The following is a 15,504-nucleotide window of genomic DNA, read 5'->3' as shown; positions in this document are numbered from 1 at the left end:
GCTCGGGTGAAAAGACAGGAGGACAGGTGGGGAACTATCATAAGGGACATCATAGCCATGATTGTTTATCCAGAGAAAAAAAAAATCCTACCTGCTAGAGGAGCACTTGTTGCCAGCACTGGCACTAATCCTAAATAGCATTTATTGACACTTGCTATGTGCTAGGCCCTGTTGCTAAGCCCTTTACATACATGAGTTCATGAAATCTATGTTGTCCAATATGGTAGCTACTATCACATTGCAATTTAAATTTAAATTAATTAAAATGAAATAAAATTTGAAATTCAGTTCAGTCTCACCAGCTATATTTCAAGTTCTCAATAGCTACATGTGGCTAGCGGCTACTGTACTGAACAGAGCAGATTGTAGAATATTTCCATCTTTACAAGAAGCTCTGTCGGACAGTGCTGCAAATCTTTCCAATACCTCTATAAGGTAGGTACTATCACTGCCCCCATTTTGCAGATGAGGAGACTGAAGCACAGAGAGGTCAAGGAGCTTGTCCAAGTCATAAGTGGTTAGAGCTGGGACCAGAATTCAGGCTTCAAAGTCTTCAGTGTCTCCCCTCGCAAAACAAAACAAAAATCAAGCAAACCAACCAAAGACAATGCCCCATGTAGTAGCTAGGTTCAGGTGTCAACTTGGACAGGTGATGGTGCCCAATTGTTTTGTTGATGTGGACTTAAATCATCAGCATGTGAAATTAATCTATGGCTAATTAATCTGTGGTCAGCTAAGGGGAGTGATTTCTGTAATGAGTGATTTTTTTTAATTTAAAAAATTTTTTAAATACCAAAAACCACCAAACAAACGCAGACATTCTTAACTTTTGATCATTCCGTTCTACATATATAATCAGTAATTCACAATATCATCACATAGTTGCATATTCATCATCATGATCATTTCTTGGAACATATGCATCTATGTAATGAGTGACTCTTAATTTAATTAGCTGGAGGCTTATAAGAAAGAGGTAAGAAGAGGGCTCAGCAACTCAGACCCAGATGTTTGGAGATGCAGAAAGGACACACCCTAAGGAAAGCTGTTTGAACCCAGAAGCTGGGAGAGAAGGCCAGAAGTAGTCTCTGTGTGCTCCCCATGTGACAGAGAAACCCGGATGAAAGTTAGCTGCCTTTCCTCCGAGAAACTGTAAATTTGTAACGAAATAGATCCCCTTTATAAAAATCAGTCCATTTCTGGTGTATAGCATTCTGGCAGCATTAGCAAACTAAAACACCCCAAAACCTAAATATCCCTAAGATTGGGAGAAGGATCAAAGAAGAAGGAGAAGTTATAGCAGAAACTAACAAATGAGTATGACTACTGAATCATTGTATTGATTCAGTCTCCAATGTCTTGGAGCAGCTAGAAGGAAAAACTTGAAATTTTGGAACTGTAACCCATACCAAACTTTGAAATCTGTTCTATAATTACTTGTTAAAATGTACTTTGAAACTTATTGCTTTTTTGCATTTATGTTATATTTCACAATTAAGAATATTAATTAAAAAAAAAAGGCAATGCCCCAATAAAGAACTAAAGCCGAGCTGTTGCACAAAACCCAAATTTATCACCTCCTTGGAGAGGTCTTCCCTGACTGCTCTGTCCAAAGACACACCCGCCACCTCCCCAGTCCCAATGCTGTCACATTACCCATCTCTAATTCTTCTGTAGCATTCATTCCTACATGAAATTATCTTACAGATATGTCTACTTTATAATTGTCTGTCTCCCCAACTTCAATGTGAACTCCATGAGGGCAAGAACTTGGTTGATTTTGTTCACCGCTGGGCTTGACACATAAGTTGTGCTACATAAATACCTGCTGAATGAATTAAATGAAAATCCCTGTCTATCTGGATGTTGCAAATTGGTTTAAAATATGCCCCCCCTGGAGGTGATAATAAATCTAAAAACACTGTGGTACATAAAATTAAAGTCACGCCCAAACACCCTGGCATCAGTATGGCTATTACATATGACTCCCCTTCTGCAAAAACACTGAAAATGAGAAAGGAAAAAAAACGCAAGTTTTACCTACAAAATGAATCAGCCAGAACCCAGGAATTATTAACACAAGATAAAAAAACTTTTCAACTTTACAGATAAATTTATCTTAAGATTCTTTTAAACCAGTATTTCTCTGAGGAACTGAAAGCAGTGTGTGCTATTACATACCCCAGAAATGCCATGTTTTAATCCTGATCCAATCTTGTGGGGGTGGCTGTTTCTTTCAATCCTGATTCAATATTTTAGGGTGGAAACTTTTGATTAGATTATCTCCACAGAGATATGATGTGCCGAATTGTGAATGTGGCCTTTTGATTAGATGGGTATGGTAGATATGACTCCATCCATTCAGGATGGGTCTTGATTAGTTTACTGGAGTCCTTTAAAAGAGGAAATATTTTGGAGAGAGCTCAGAGTTGACACAGATGCAGATGCTTGGGGAAGAGTTGTTTCTGAGCTGACAGAGCCAACAGGAGACTCAGACATTTGGAGAAGCAGGGCCCAGCAGACATTGCCATGTGCCTTCCTATGAGATGCTAAGCAAGCCAGAACCCAGAGTTGTGTCCCAGAGGAGCCAAGAGAGGACTCACAGATGCCAAGTGAGGAACCCCCACAGAAAACAGAGGCTGAAAGCAACAGAGCCCAGGAGCAAGAGACCAGCAGATGCCAGCCACATGCCTCCCCAGCTGACAGAGGTCTTCTGGGTGGCATCACCCTTTCTTGAGTAAAGGTAACCTCTTGTTGGTGTCTTAATTTGGCCATTTTCTTGGCACTAGAACTGTAAACTTGTAACTTATTAAATTCCCCCTTTAAAAGCCATTTCATTTCTGGTATATTGTTCTCCAGCAGCATTTAGCAAACTAGTACAGTGTAAAAGGAAGACTGCATCAGAATCATTTGTGTTTGTATCTATGTATGTCTGCTTGTGTATGTCAGTGTGTTATTTATGTGTGTCTGTGTATGTCCATGGGTGTCAGCTCTTTGTGTGTGTATGTGCCTTTGAGAAAATAAACTATTAAACATGTAGATTCGTAGGTCCAGCACCAGTGAATCTGGTAGAATCCTGGGGTGGGGTTCAGTAGTCTGAGTGAACAAGCTTACTAATGTTTGAGACCCACTGTTTCAAATACTAAGCTTCCATAGTGAAATTTTAAGTGTGTTTCAATTCATCAGAATTTGAATTAGATTGCAGTAGTTTTCAGGAACATAGCTGAAGAGACCACCCATAAGCATACATTGAGTGTCTCCTGGTATTTCACACTGTGCTAAGCCCTGGGGATGGGGCAGAGAGGAAAAACAAATTACTTACTGCTCAAAGAAGGCACAGCTGTATGAGGACTATCCCCTAAAACCAGCAGGCCTGAGTAAGGGTGAGTGTGGGGTGGCAGAGGCAGGAGTGGGAGGTAGATGCAGTAGGGGCTTGGGAGTCAGCCTCTGACTTCCTCCAAATTATCTTTACCTACCTCCTAATACACTCAGGATAGGCTGGAAATATACAGTAGAGATAGGCAGTATAGCATGGCAGACTCTGGAGTGAGAATGCCTTTGATTCTGGCTTTGTCACTTATTTTCAGTCTGACCCTGAGTAACTTTCTTAACCTCTCTGAGCCTGGGGAATTTAATGAGAGATGGCGTGAAAGCAGTGCTTGAGCACATAATAAGCATCCCCTCCAAAAAACATGTAGCTATATATTTTTCCCCTCTAAGAGCCAGCTTCTGGCAACATGATTCAAACCAATGGAGCCTATTCTTTAATGTATTAATGCTTGAAGTACACAGGCCACATCACAGGGCTAGGTTAGTAGTTTAAAGATATTCAATAGTTTTAGAGAATCTATGTTTGGTTCCAGTTTGAGTGGGTTCAGCAGTTATTTAAACTTTTTAAAAATTGAATCATGAAGCAAAAGACATATTCCAATGTGGTTCAGAGTTCAGCAACTTAATGTGGATCATTTCTGTTTGAGATTCACTATTCCATTTGGTTTAGTTTCTGGGTAGATTTTTGTCTGAAATTCCATCTTTTGTATTCCCACCCCTGACACCTGAAGTCTCTATGACTACAAGGCTCTCCTGCCAGGCCCAATTAGTGCCAGATCAATCTTCCTAAAATATTTCTTTATGTCGTTCACTTAATCAATACCCTTCCATGGTTCCCCATCACCTTCAGGTAAAAGTCCAAATTCCTCAGTCTGGCATTCAAGGCCTACGATACTCTGGAGTCCACACTCCAGCCAAGCTGGGATCCTCAGAAGCCCCAAACTGGCCATGCTGGGTACTAATTCCAAACCTTTGCTCAGATTTCTCCCCATTCATAGAATGGGGAGTCACTTCCTTACCATGTCCTTAAAGCCTGTTCTCTGCTTGTCCTAATCTCTTCTGCTGCTCAAAGCCTCAATATCCACTTCCTCTAGGGCCTGCTTCAAGGACTCCAGTGCCCATTCATTAACTTTTTCCCTGGACTCCCTCAGTCTCAGACAGTCTGTTCCTCGTAATTTGGCACTTTGCATATGTCAGTCATTTAGCTATTCATTTACTCTAGTACTTATTGAGAGCCTACTCAGTGCTGAGTACTGTGCTGGGTGCTGAAGCTACAGCCAAGGCCAAAATGGACATGGCGTGTCTGTCTAGAGTGTAACTTCTTAAAGGTAAGGGTCATCTTTCACATTTCTTTTGTGTCTCCCTCACTGCCCAACACGGTGGCAGAAACATTATAGGTCATCAATAAATAGTTTGTGAAAGAGTAACTGAGTTCAAAGATGGATCATTACATTGATCATGTGATCGATTTACCCAATATGGGCTTTTGCTCCCTTCCTCTCAATTTTCTGGGTGAGCTTGGAGAAACAGATAACCTCTCTGTGTTTCATCCACTTTTAACAAAGGAGGAGGCAGCAGGGCTTAGATAAGGCAGGAGGACATCCTTCTGTCTTCAACAGGGGCCTAGAACCATCCACCCACTCGTGGTGGACAGGCAGTAGCAATGGTAGCCTCTGTGCCTAGCTCTTTCATTGCATGTATTCTGTATACGGTTCTAAGCCACCCTCCCCCAACCATCCTGGTAAATTGAGCTCCTTAAGGTCAAAACTGTCTTATTGATTCTTACTCTTCTAGAGCCTACTCCAGTACCTGGCATATAGTAGGAGCTCAGTAAAACTTTGTCAAGGGAAAGAATGAGTGAAAGTAAGCTACCTTCTTTTATTTTATTACCAGCTGAAGCACTTCCAGAACCACCCCATTTCCTTTCATTTTCTTCAGGTTACTCACTAAAACTGGTGATATTCACTTGTCCTCTTCAAGGATAAGTGAGTGGATGAAAGCCTGAACTATTCTGAAAGGGAGATGCTGAGGAACTGTGTCCTAGAGAAAGCCACCTTCCTACACAAGGCTAAATGGAATAATCTATGTTTGGTATTAAAACCTCACCATTCCTGACGTCAAAGAAGGTCTGTGGGTTCAAGGGGACAGTAGAAACTCTGTTTCAGTAGCACTGTACAAATGACTGCCTAATGTTTTTGTTCCCACTTTTTTTTCCCCCTTGGCCTCCTTTCCAGGAAATGGACTGGAGGAGCTGGCAATTGATTAAAAATAGGACTCGTGTGAGGAAAACAAATACGCATTTGGCAAAATGAAGGTCTTCAAGCCTCAGAATGCTTGTTGCTAGCTATATTTAGGCCTTGAGTTCAGGTCTCTTTGGGGCGGGTTGGAAAATGCCAAAGGTCAAATATCATCTCTTAAGTCTCATGGCATTGCTTTATGACGTAATGGGACTGTTTCCTGATGAAAAGCTGAAGTAAGGCCTTTTCTGGTGGCTTTACCCTTGGAATATTAGCACTAGGGACCTGGCAAAGTGCTTTGAGAGATGCCGGGTCCTGGCCTCTAAATATCAGGCAGGTGAAAACCATTTCCAGGCTTTAGGGGCTGTGTCCCATGATCCCTCTCAGTTCCCAGCCCACTATTTTATTTACCTGGTGAAAAGGGAGTTCTTCTTTTTGTCCCTTCTTAACAAAGGCCATTCCCTTTTCATTAACTCTTCACTCGGTCTTGGCCCTGGGCTGGGGCATGGGGCTAGGGACAGAGAAAAGATTAAGGGATTTCCCCTGCTCTTAGGGAGCCTATAGATTATCACAGCTCCTCACAAAATTTCTTTAGAGTTTTGAAGATGATACTGTTATAACTTCCTTTAAGAAAGCGAGAAAGTCCATTATTATGAAGCTCAGATTGATAGGAAGATAACTTGGGCTTGAGTCTTCACTTTCAAAAAAAAAAATATTCACCTAAGGGCTCAGCTAATTGGAATTTAAAATAGGATTTGGCTTATTCAAACCTTTTTAGGAGCACACCTATTTGCAGAAAGGCGTGTCTGCAAGGAACTACATCTCAGCCCTTTCCTCTTCTGCATCTCAGGCTCAGTTGGCCAGCTCGCAGCGCTCCCCCTGCCCCAGGAGGCTATGAAATGGCAAAGGAGAGGGGAGCTGGCCAGTGGAGAGGGAGGAGATCAGCAAGGAGGAGATGGAAAGAGGATGACAAGAAGGAAGGATAGAAGAGGGAGGAGACAGAGAAAGACAGGGCAGGGGAGAGAGGAATAAGGGGAGACAAGAGGAAAGATTAGCGATATAACCCCAAGTCCCTTAGGACCTTTTTACATTCCTTTGATCATTTTGGAAGGGTGGACTCAGGGAGTATCATTATATCCAGCTCTCAATGACCGCTGCTAAGGAGGGAAGTCCTTTACAAGTGTTAGCTATTGTTACATGAATAATTGACACCGCCCCCCCCACCATAATCTCCAAACCTCATTTGAGTCTTTAAGTTTCTCTTCTTCCACCGACAAACCTTTTAACGAAGTGAGACTAGTGCTAGCAAAGTAGATAGAAGACTGGTGTGAGTTCTGTCCCCCCTTCTCTGCCTCCAGCCTGTCAGATCTTAATCCTCAAGTCAGAAAAATGGACACCCAAATACCTAGAGTAGGGAATGTGAATGAGGAGGGATCTAGCTTCATGCAATCCCCCTCTGCCACCCCCTCTCTTCCTTTCTCCCTACCCTGGCCCTCAGCACTCCTGCACCGAGTCTGAAGAAACCCTGTGCGTGGGCAGGCACCCACATAAAGGGGTGTTCACTCATGCTCTGTGTCACCTGCTCACACATTCCTGTCGATTCTGCCTTCTGAACTGCTCTCAAATCTTTTCCCTGCTTTTCAATGTCCCCAAACCAACTTAATCTAGGTTGCATTCTTGTTGGCTTCCTCGTAGCCTCCACTCACGTCCAACCACTCAAATCTTCCATGTTGCACCATTCAATGGTTCCCAGTTGCCTACAGGGTCAAGTCCAAATTCCTTCCTATGGCCTATGGGTCCTCCATAATCTGACCTTTGTCTACAGCTCTGCCTTATCTTCCACCACACCTTCTGTGACTACCCCCACCCCACTCCCTACTTCCTGACAGCTGCCCAGAATACCTTCCCCATTTTTGCCCCCTTTTAGTTTTCATCTCCATATTCCTCCTTTAAATCACAGCTCCCTCATCATCTCCTCCTTGACATTAACCCTCCCTAGTCCACATTTAAAATTTGACTTCTGTAGACCCAGAATATATCCATTGGCTCCCTCTGCACTTTTCACATATTGCAATCAATTGCACACATGTCTGTATTCCTTACTAGTTTGCTGAGCTGTTCAGTGGCAGTCTCTGTATTCCTAGCACCTAAATATGTTTTGAAGGAAAGAATAAGTGACGTTTTAGCAATTGGAAGGCAGAGACCTAGAGTGGCTGTAGCAGAACTAGTACCAAGCCTGCTCCTGCTTTTGCAATTGCTATTCCTTCTGCTTCAAACATTCTTTTCCCAGCCATCTTCTCTGGTTGTCCTCTTGCTCTGTTTGAGTCTCTGCACAAATGTTACCTTCTCATAGAGGCCTTCTCTGATTATTCTACATAACATAGCACCCTCCTCCCACCTCATCACCATCTATCTCCCCTGCTTCATTTTTCTTCAGAGCTCTGATCACCACCTGGCATTATATTATATATTAGTGTGTTTATTTATTGTCTCCCCTACTAAAAGATAAGCTCCACAAGGGCAAGGACTTTGTTTTGTTCACTATTGAATCTCCAATGTCTACCACAGGGCCAGACACAGAGAAGGTGTCAATAACTATTTGTTGACTGGTGTTGAACCTGGACTCAGACAGAGCTGGATTTGAATTTTCAAGTTCTGTGTGACCTTGGGCTAATTATGTTTCTTCTCAGCCTTGCTCTCCTCTGTAAAATGGGAATAATAATTATACAGACCTTGTAGGTAAAGATTAAATGAGATCAAATGTGTGAAAGTACCAAGCATGGTACCTGGCACAGAGAGGATAGATAATGCTGAAGTTTGGTGATTGTCCAACGTCTTCCTTTTCTCTGATCCCTACCACATGCTCCCTCCCCACCATGTCAGTCCTTCAGTGTCCATCTTGGTCAAACTATTATTCCTGTGCCTGGGGACTCAAAATTTACCTTCTGTGTTCTAAAAATGATCACGGTGAAGAATACACAACCATGTGATGATGTATAATATGGTTGGGCTATACGTGTGTGGATATTTCTCAATTAAAAAAATATATATAAAAACAACTTACTTGCCGCAGTTGTAGAGGTCACAACAGAAGCAGGTGTTGCCCCGGATGCGAGGAGTGCAGAATCCACGGCTGAGGTGAGGGCAGTTCACCTGAGGGCAGACAACAGTGAGGAGATCAGCTGGCAATGGGTGGGAGGCAGGACCCTCTGGGATTGGAAATGAGAGTTAGTGACTGATGGAGACGTAAAGATGGCTGTGAAATGGACACACCAACGCATGGGAGGGATGGGGCTGGTCAGGGGGCTGGCTGAGCTTGCACATGAGACAATTCACTGTAGAGCTGAGGTCATGTCCAGCCTCAGCCACAACCCTCAGTGCCCCATCCTTGAAGGGTAGAGATGGAGAGGAAGGACAGACAGAGTACAGAAGAACAAATGGATGGTAGGAAATGAGGATAATGGGGAAGGGGAAATGAGGGTACAGGAGAAAAGGGGACTGGGTAGGAAGGAAGACAGAGGGGCTGTCACATGCACTCTGAAGTACAATAGTACCTCTCTAGCTGCCTGGGTAAGGTTCCTCATAACCCTCGCGGAAGGAGAATTTTTGGTTGAGGAACTTATGACCTTATACAGGAAAAATAGGGTTAGGGGGACCAAGGTTACAAGCGAACCTATGGAAGCATTATTATTATTTTTACAGTCACCAAATTAACACAAGAAAGGGATCACGACAAAATCAAGAGAACAGCAGTGATATTTGATACGTCTTGAATTTGCAAGGCAATTTTTTTCATAACTAAAATATTTAATTTCCATTTACCATCTTTTGTTTGTAAGAAAATCTCCAGGCTCTCTTCCCACTACAGATGCAATGAGGTGCTCAGAAGTCGGTTTTGCTTTGTTATACATAATATTCATAGGAAAAAGACACTTTTTTCTATATTGGGTCCTTTACCCCAATGTTCACTGCTTTTCTGATAAGCTGCTGGCCACATACATGTTTCTACTTCTCCCTTCTAACTCGAGGACAATTAGAAAAATGATGAATTTGCAGCTGGGAGGAGAAAAGGGAGGCAAGAGCCACAACAGAAATATTTGCCACGATGCCTGTGGAGCAGTCATCACTTTATCTAATTCTAAGGGCACCACTCATGTCGTATTTTATGTAAAATGTTTTCCCCTAAAGTTCTGCAGCACAGTGGCCACTTTACATCCATTTGCTTCCCTTTTGTCTTCCTGATCACAAATTAACCATTTTTTCTAACCATTCTTGGCAGGATTCACTTTCTACATGAGATTAATAGAGTACCAAATTGTCAAGGTTTCTGGAAGCATATGGTGGCGTTTCATATAAAGGCACCTCTGATTTGGGGAGGGATTATTGTGTATTGAAATTAAAGACCTTCAAAAGTGACCTGGATCCATCACTATCCACTGCCTCTAGTTCTTCCTGAGGAGACATGTTGCACAGGGAGACCTGTGTGGGTCAGGAGAGATACTTGCAATGTACCCACTCAAGCATGATTAAGCTGGCCTCTTGGAAATGTGGCAAAAGGGACCAGATGGGCAGTCCAAGCCTCTCTAGAACCTCAAAGTTGACCAGACTTCTCAATTATCCTTGTTTGGCCTCCAGACCCCTCCCAGTTCAGGCTTAGTGCCTTGGTGGAGCTCTCACTTTCAGCTGGGCTCCTAAGAGCAGGCAACTGAAACATCATCTACAGACATGGGGGATGGGCATGCCCTGTGGCCTCTGTACTGTTATCTGCCCCTCTTAGGATCAAAGCCACACACTGGGAGGCTTCTGGCTAGGGTCAAAGGTACAGCTTGTAGCCTTGGAACAAAGTAGATGTGATTAGGCCTCTTGAGTTTCTAAACTATGATCTGACCCACTAAATAAGTCAGCTGCTCCTAACAGCAATCCTTAGGCCCGTGAAAAGGAGTAAAAGAAAGGGATTTCAGGCAGAATGGGAGACTTTCCCATGAGGCAAGACATTCAAGCTCCATTCTAGCTCACCTCCTCAGCTTCTTTCTGGGATGTCTTGGGGACATAGTGGCACCGGTTAGCATAGAGTGGTTTCAGATCCTAGAAAAGGAAACACCACCAAAAGGGTTTTGGCTTTGGAAAATAAAACAACAGGTGCTCTGGTAATAAAAGATTGAACACACACACACACACACACACACACACACACACACCAGAACAGGCAGAGGGTTGAGTTAATTTCTGAAAGTTTCCTATCTAGGGAGCCTGAGAACCTGAAGGCCAAACAAAAATAAGAGACTTTCTATTGGGCTACTTGGTTAATGAGAAATTGGGTAAGTGACGGACAAATGGGTTACTTAAAATTTCCTCTATGGTTTTCTTTTACTTTTGGTCCTTGTGTTCTTACAGAGTCCCCAGGGTACAAGATTCAAAACTCCATGTTATTGCAACATCACACTCTCAAATAGAGGGAGTTTTTATTTCCAACAATGAGGTCTCATTAACTCCTGGGGACAGGGTTAGGGCAGACTGACATGTACTCTCTGCTGTCATTTCCACAGCTTCCTCAGGAAGCAAGCCAAGGGGGATAGGCAGCTACTGAGTCTGCTGTAGATTTTAACTCAACTGAACTGTGAGCCATTTTCACTCAACCACACAGATTAGATAAAGATGGTAAATTCCCCAAATACCTCTAAAGCCTAGAAAACTAACATGGGGCTCAAGGACAGTTGATTCAGCCTGCTGGCCTGGCCAGCTTCCTGGTGAGGTTCTCAGGCATGGGGGTTGGGATGGAACAGACAGACACAAGCCAGAGATGCCTGGAAGCTTGGGGTCAGGGGATGCTGTTCATTTCCAGGACTAAAGCTAAACATGCCCTGAGTGGTAGGGGACTACTGCCAAAGGCAGGTTAGGACAGGACAAGTAGTACTTGCAAATGACCTCAGGAGGTTGGCAGAAGTACCCTTGCAGAGGGTCTTTGTCTATTGCCTCCTACCACCACTTCTCTCACTATTTCCAATAATCTAGGTGGGTACAGGCGCCCAAGTACCTCCTGCCTCCTAGCCTGCCATGCTACCTAGGACTTTGCATCAGCTATTTATACATGAATCTCCAGGCTGCTCAGTGTTCAGAAAGTACATTGTCCTGTTGTTTTAGCCTGAAATCAGGCTGGAAAGGAATGAGATTTTTCAAGTCCATGCCTGACAGAGTTTATTTTCCATGTTTGGGCAATGACAGAAGTCATTATTATCCTGCTGGAAGGGGAGGCTCGACATGCTGGTCATAGAGGTCCTGACTTCCTGGTTTGGCCAAAAGCATTCAGCCGCTAACTGTCCTAAATGAAGACAAACAAGTATGATAATTGCTCATTTGCTGCCTCTGCCTGCTTTTCTGCACTGAGGCCCTGGAAGAGGAATAAACCCAGGCAATTGGCAGGTGGGAAAAGGTCACTCAGACAGGGCTCTGGTGGGCCAGCGACTACAAAGTCAAGGGGTAAAAATGGAAACAATTTTATGTTGAACGTCTACTTTGTGTCAGGCCCTCTATAGGGCATGTTTATACCCATTACTTCATTTCATTCTCATGTTAATCCTGAGTAATAAGTTACTATTATGTCTATTTGGTAGAGGAGGAAACTGGCACAAGAAGCTGAAGTGACTTTCCCAGTTTGTTGACGCTTATCTGAGGGAGAGGAGAAAGGATGTATGAAACAAGAGAGAGAAGGAATGAGATGCATGTAGAGGGATGTGCAAGAAGAAAGGCCTTGAGGGGAAGCTCATATTTGCTGAAGCCAAACGATCAAGACAAGGTAATATTAATGAGCTCCAATAACAGGAAAGGCTGGCTCTAACCCATTGAGGCAGTGATAGGGCCCAAATATGCCTTCCATTTAAGCTGGCTGTCAGATCATCATAGATTAATAAAGCCTCCTTCCTCAAAACTATCTGGGTATCAGTGATGACTGACAGATGTATTTGGACGGGAACATTGTAAGCAAAAATGTTTTCTTAAAGATTTATCCAGCCTTATCCCAAACCCTGAAACAGATGTTGTACCAGATGCCACTGAACTGTACGAGGTACAAAGGCCCCTAAATCAGAGGCAGGGAGGTGGTCATTAAGGGAAACTTTCAGTAAATATAATTTGGATTTTTGCCTATTGCCTTTAATTGAAGCCAGTGATCAAAAACTTTAGGAAGTCCAGGGAAATGCAAATAAAAATCACAATGAAATATCATGTCATACCCACTAGGATGGCTAAAATCAAAATGTCAGGTAATAACAAGTGTTGGTGAAGATGTGCAAAAATCAGAGTCCTCATTTCTACTGGTAAGAATATAAAAATGTTGTGGCCACTTTGGAAAGCAGCCTGCAGTTCCTGAAATGAATAAACATTGAGTTATCATATAACCCAGGCATTCCATTTCTAGGTATATATCCAGGAGAAATGAAAACATATGTCCTTACAAAGCCTTGTAAGTAAATGTTCATAGCAGCATTATTCATAATAGCCAAAAGGTGGAAACAACTCAAATGTCCACCAACTAATGAATGGATAAAAAAATGTGTTGTATCCATAAAATGGAATATTATTTGGCTATAAAAAAGAATGACATATTGATTCATGCTACAATTTGGAGAAGCCTTAAAAATACTATGTTAAGTGAAGGAATCCATTCACAAAGGACTATTATATGAATTCATTCATATGAAATATCCAGAATAGGGAAATCTACAGAAAAAGAAAGCAGAGTAGTAGTTGCTTAGGGCTGGGGGGAATTGGAGGTAAGGAAGGTAATAGTTAAAGGGTATGGGTTTGCTTTTTGAGGTGATGAATGTTCTAAAATTGACTGTGGTAATGGTTTTACATATCTGTGAATATATTAAAAATCATTGACTTGTAGACTTTAAGTGGGTGAATTGTGTGATATGTGAATTATATCTCAATAAACATGTTTTTAAAAAATTAAGAGTGGGAGGAGGAAGAAACCATTTTAGCTCATGATGCCATCAAAATCGACAGTGGGCTACTCAACACCAGGTCTGTGCTGCCTTGGAGATTGTCTCAGAGTGAATACTGTTTGTCAGATGGGGATAATAATGCCTGCCCTACATATCTCACAGGCTATTGCTGTGGGTCTCAAATAAGATGATAAATGTGAAGGCACATTAAAAAGCTAAAGGCAACTACAAAAAAGAGGAATTGTAGTTATTAAGATGGCTCCTGTTGAATATGAAGTAGCATGCATGCTAACATTGACTGCAACACTGCTACAAAAATAGGTATATGGGGCAGGCCAAGGTGGCTCAGCAGGCAGAGTTCTCGCCTGCCATGCTGGAGACCCGGGTTCCATTCATAGTGCCTGCCCATGCAAACAAAACAAAAAACAAAATAGGTATGTGCTCAGAGGGTAATATGCAAAAATGAAAAGAATTTCTATGTTACTGTGATGGAATTTTTGATGTTAGAAGTTACTGATGGTTATTTACTTTTTAAGAAGATGAAAAAGATGGCTGCTTTTAGCTAAGGTCAGAAGAGATAGGTCTGACACAGGGGCCTACATTTATATTCTTAGCCTTGAAAGAAAATTGGGCAAAGGGCCTTTCTCACCCACTCCATATTTTGCCCCCTGCCCAGAAAGTATTTCCTGTAATACCATTTCAGAAGCTGCTCATGAGGGTTCCTCTTATCTTGGCAAATGAGGGACCAACTCTTCTGTTTGCAAGAAGGGTCTAAGAGTGGGAGGGTCAGAACTGAAATAATACTGTCTCAAGTCATCCTTTCCCAGATCCAACTACACCCAAGACATTCCCTCAGGGTGACTTTAACAATTAGCTAGTGACTGAAATGGAATAAATATCATTTGATCCAGAGAATATTCTGATAATATAATTTTGCTCCAATTCAACTGTTTTATAAAACATAACTTCCACCTAGTCCATGGGATGCTTTCATTTCCCATGTTGGTTCACTTTTCAAAAACAAGTATTTGGGATTGTTCTGGGATCTCAGCAAGTTGCTGTGGCTCACTCTTGATTTTGGTTTGTGGGCCAGATCAGAGCTATATTATGACTTCCTGGGCCCTAGGCACTTCTGCCTTCATGGGCCTCTTCCTCCACTAAAACAATATTTAAAATGATATATTTTTTATTTATTTTAATTATGTTCTATGACTGCATTGGTATAAAGACAATTATATCTATATTGCATAGTAACATTTTTTTTCCTGACCAAAACGTCATTGTTTTTCTTCTGATTTGAAAATGCAGTGATGACACTTTTGTGGTCCCCTAAAAGTATTATGGGTCCTAGGCACTATATCTACTGTAGCTAATGGAAAAGTGGGCTCTAGGTCAGATGTCTAGAATAGTATGAAGTAGAATGCACTGAAAGAGGGACGAGAGCTCCTATAGAAAGCCAAATGAGAATTCCCTTGGTCCCAGGCCTGCCAGAGAAAAAGCACAAGCTTGGGCTTCAGAAGTAAAACAGTCCTTACTCAAGGCACAGCTTCTCAAGAGGCTTGGGATCTGAGTGAAAGCTTCTAGTCCTGGGGCTTTCTCTGGACCTTCTAATACATCACTGTTCTCCAATCACTGTTGTAGGGACAGCAAAGTTCATGTACCTGAGAAATGGTGATTCTGACTTCCCACTCTGCTCTTGTTTCTGTGGAAGGGGAGACCAGCCATTGAAACCTTAAAGACTCTCAAGAAGTCTGTGGCTTCTGGTTGCTCTCCCCCTTCCCTTCCACCTCAATATACCATATTAGTTCTGAGTTCCAAGCCATTCCACTGACCCCAATGTCCTTGCCTTTCCCAATTTTCCTCACACTTCAAAGGCCGTGCTCCTGCCAGATCTCCACTGGGAACCTTTCCTTGACCTCTGGAGTCCATGGTAAACTACAAAGGCACTTAAAGTTTGTACCTTCCAGCTTAGTCCCAGTTCTCTAGATGCC

The 15,504-nt window shown here is 42.5% G+C and overlaps 1 protein-coding gene across 2 annotated transcripts in view; it reads right to left on the bottom strand.

The window, feature by feature from the left end:
* The window catches only part of TMEM255A (transmembrane protein 255A), a 50,496-nt gene that overhangs the window by 16,936 nt on the left and 18,056 nt on the right, over positions 1 to 15,504 (bottom strand). Inside the window, exons 5-7 of one of the 2 annotated variants that reach the window (XM_077145643.1) lie at positions 10,584 to 10,652; positions 9,122 to 9,193; positions 8,632 to 8,720 (exon numbers count right to left, since the gene is read on the bottom strand). In XM_077145643.1, coding sequence (XP_077001758.1) covers positions 8,632 to 8,720; positions 9,122 to 9,193; positions 10,584 to 10,652 — 230 coding nt within the window. The remainder of the gene's footprint in view (positions 1 to 8,631; positions 8,721 to 9,121; positions 9,194 to 10,583; positions 10,653 to 15,504) is intronic. The other variant, XM_077145642.1, reaches the window with a different exon arrangement.

Source organism: Tamandua tetradactyla, chromosome X (genome assembly GCF_023851605.1).
Source record: "Tamandua tetradactyla isolate mTamTet1 chromosome X, mTamTet1.pri, whole genome shotgun sequence".
Classification (NCBI taxonomy): Eukaryota; Metazoa; Chordata; class Mammalia; order Pilosa; family Myrmecophagidae; genus Tamandua; species Tamandua tetradactyla.
Note: the sequence above shows the minus strand (reverse complement) of the source record. Positions and strands in the feature narration are given on the sequence as shown.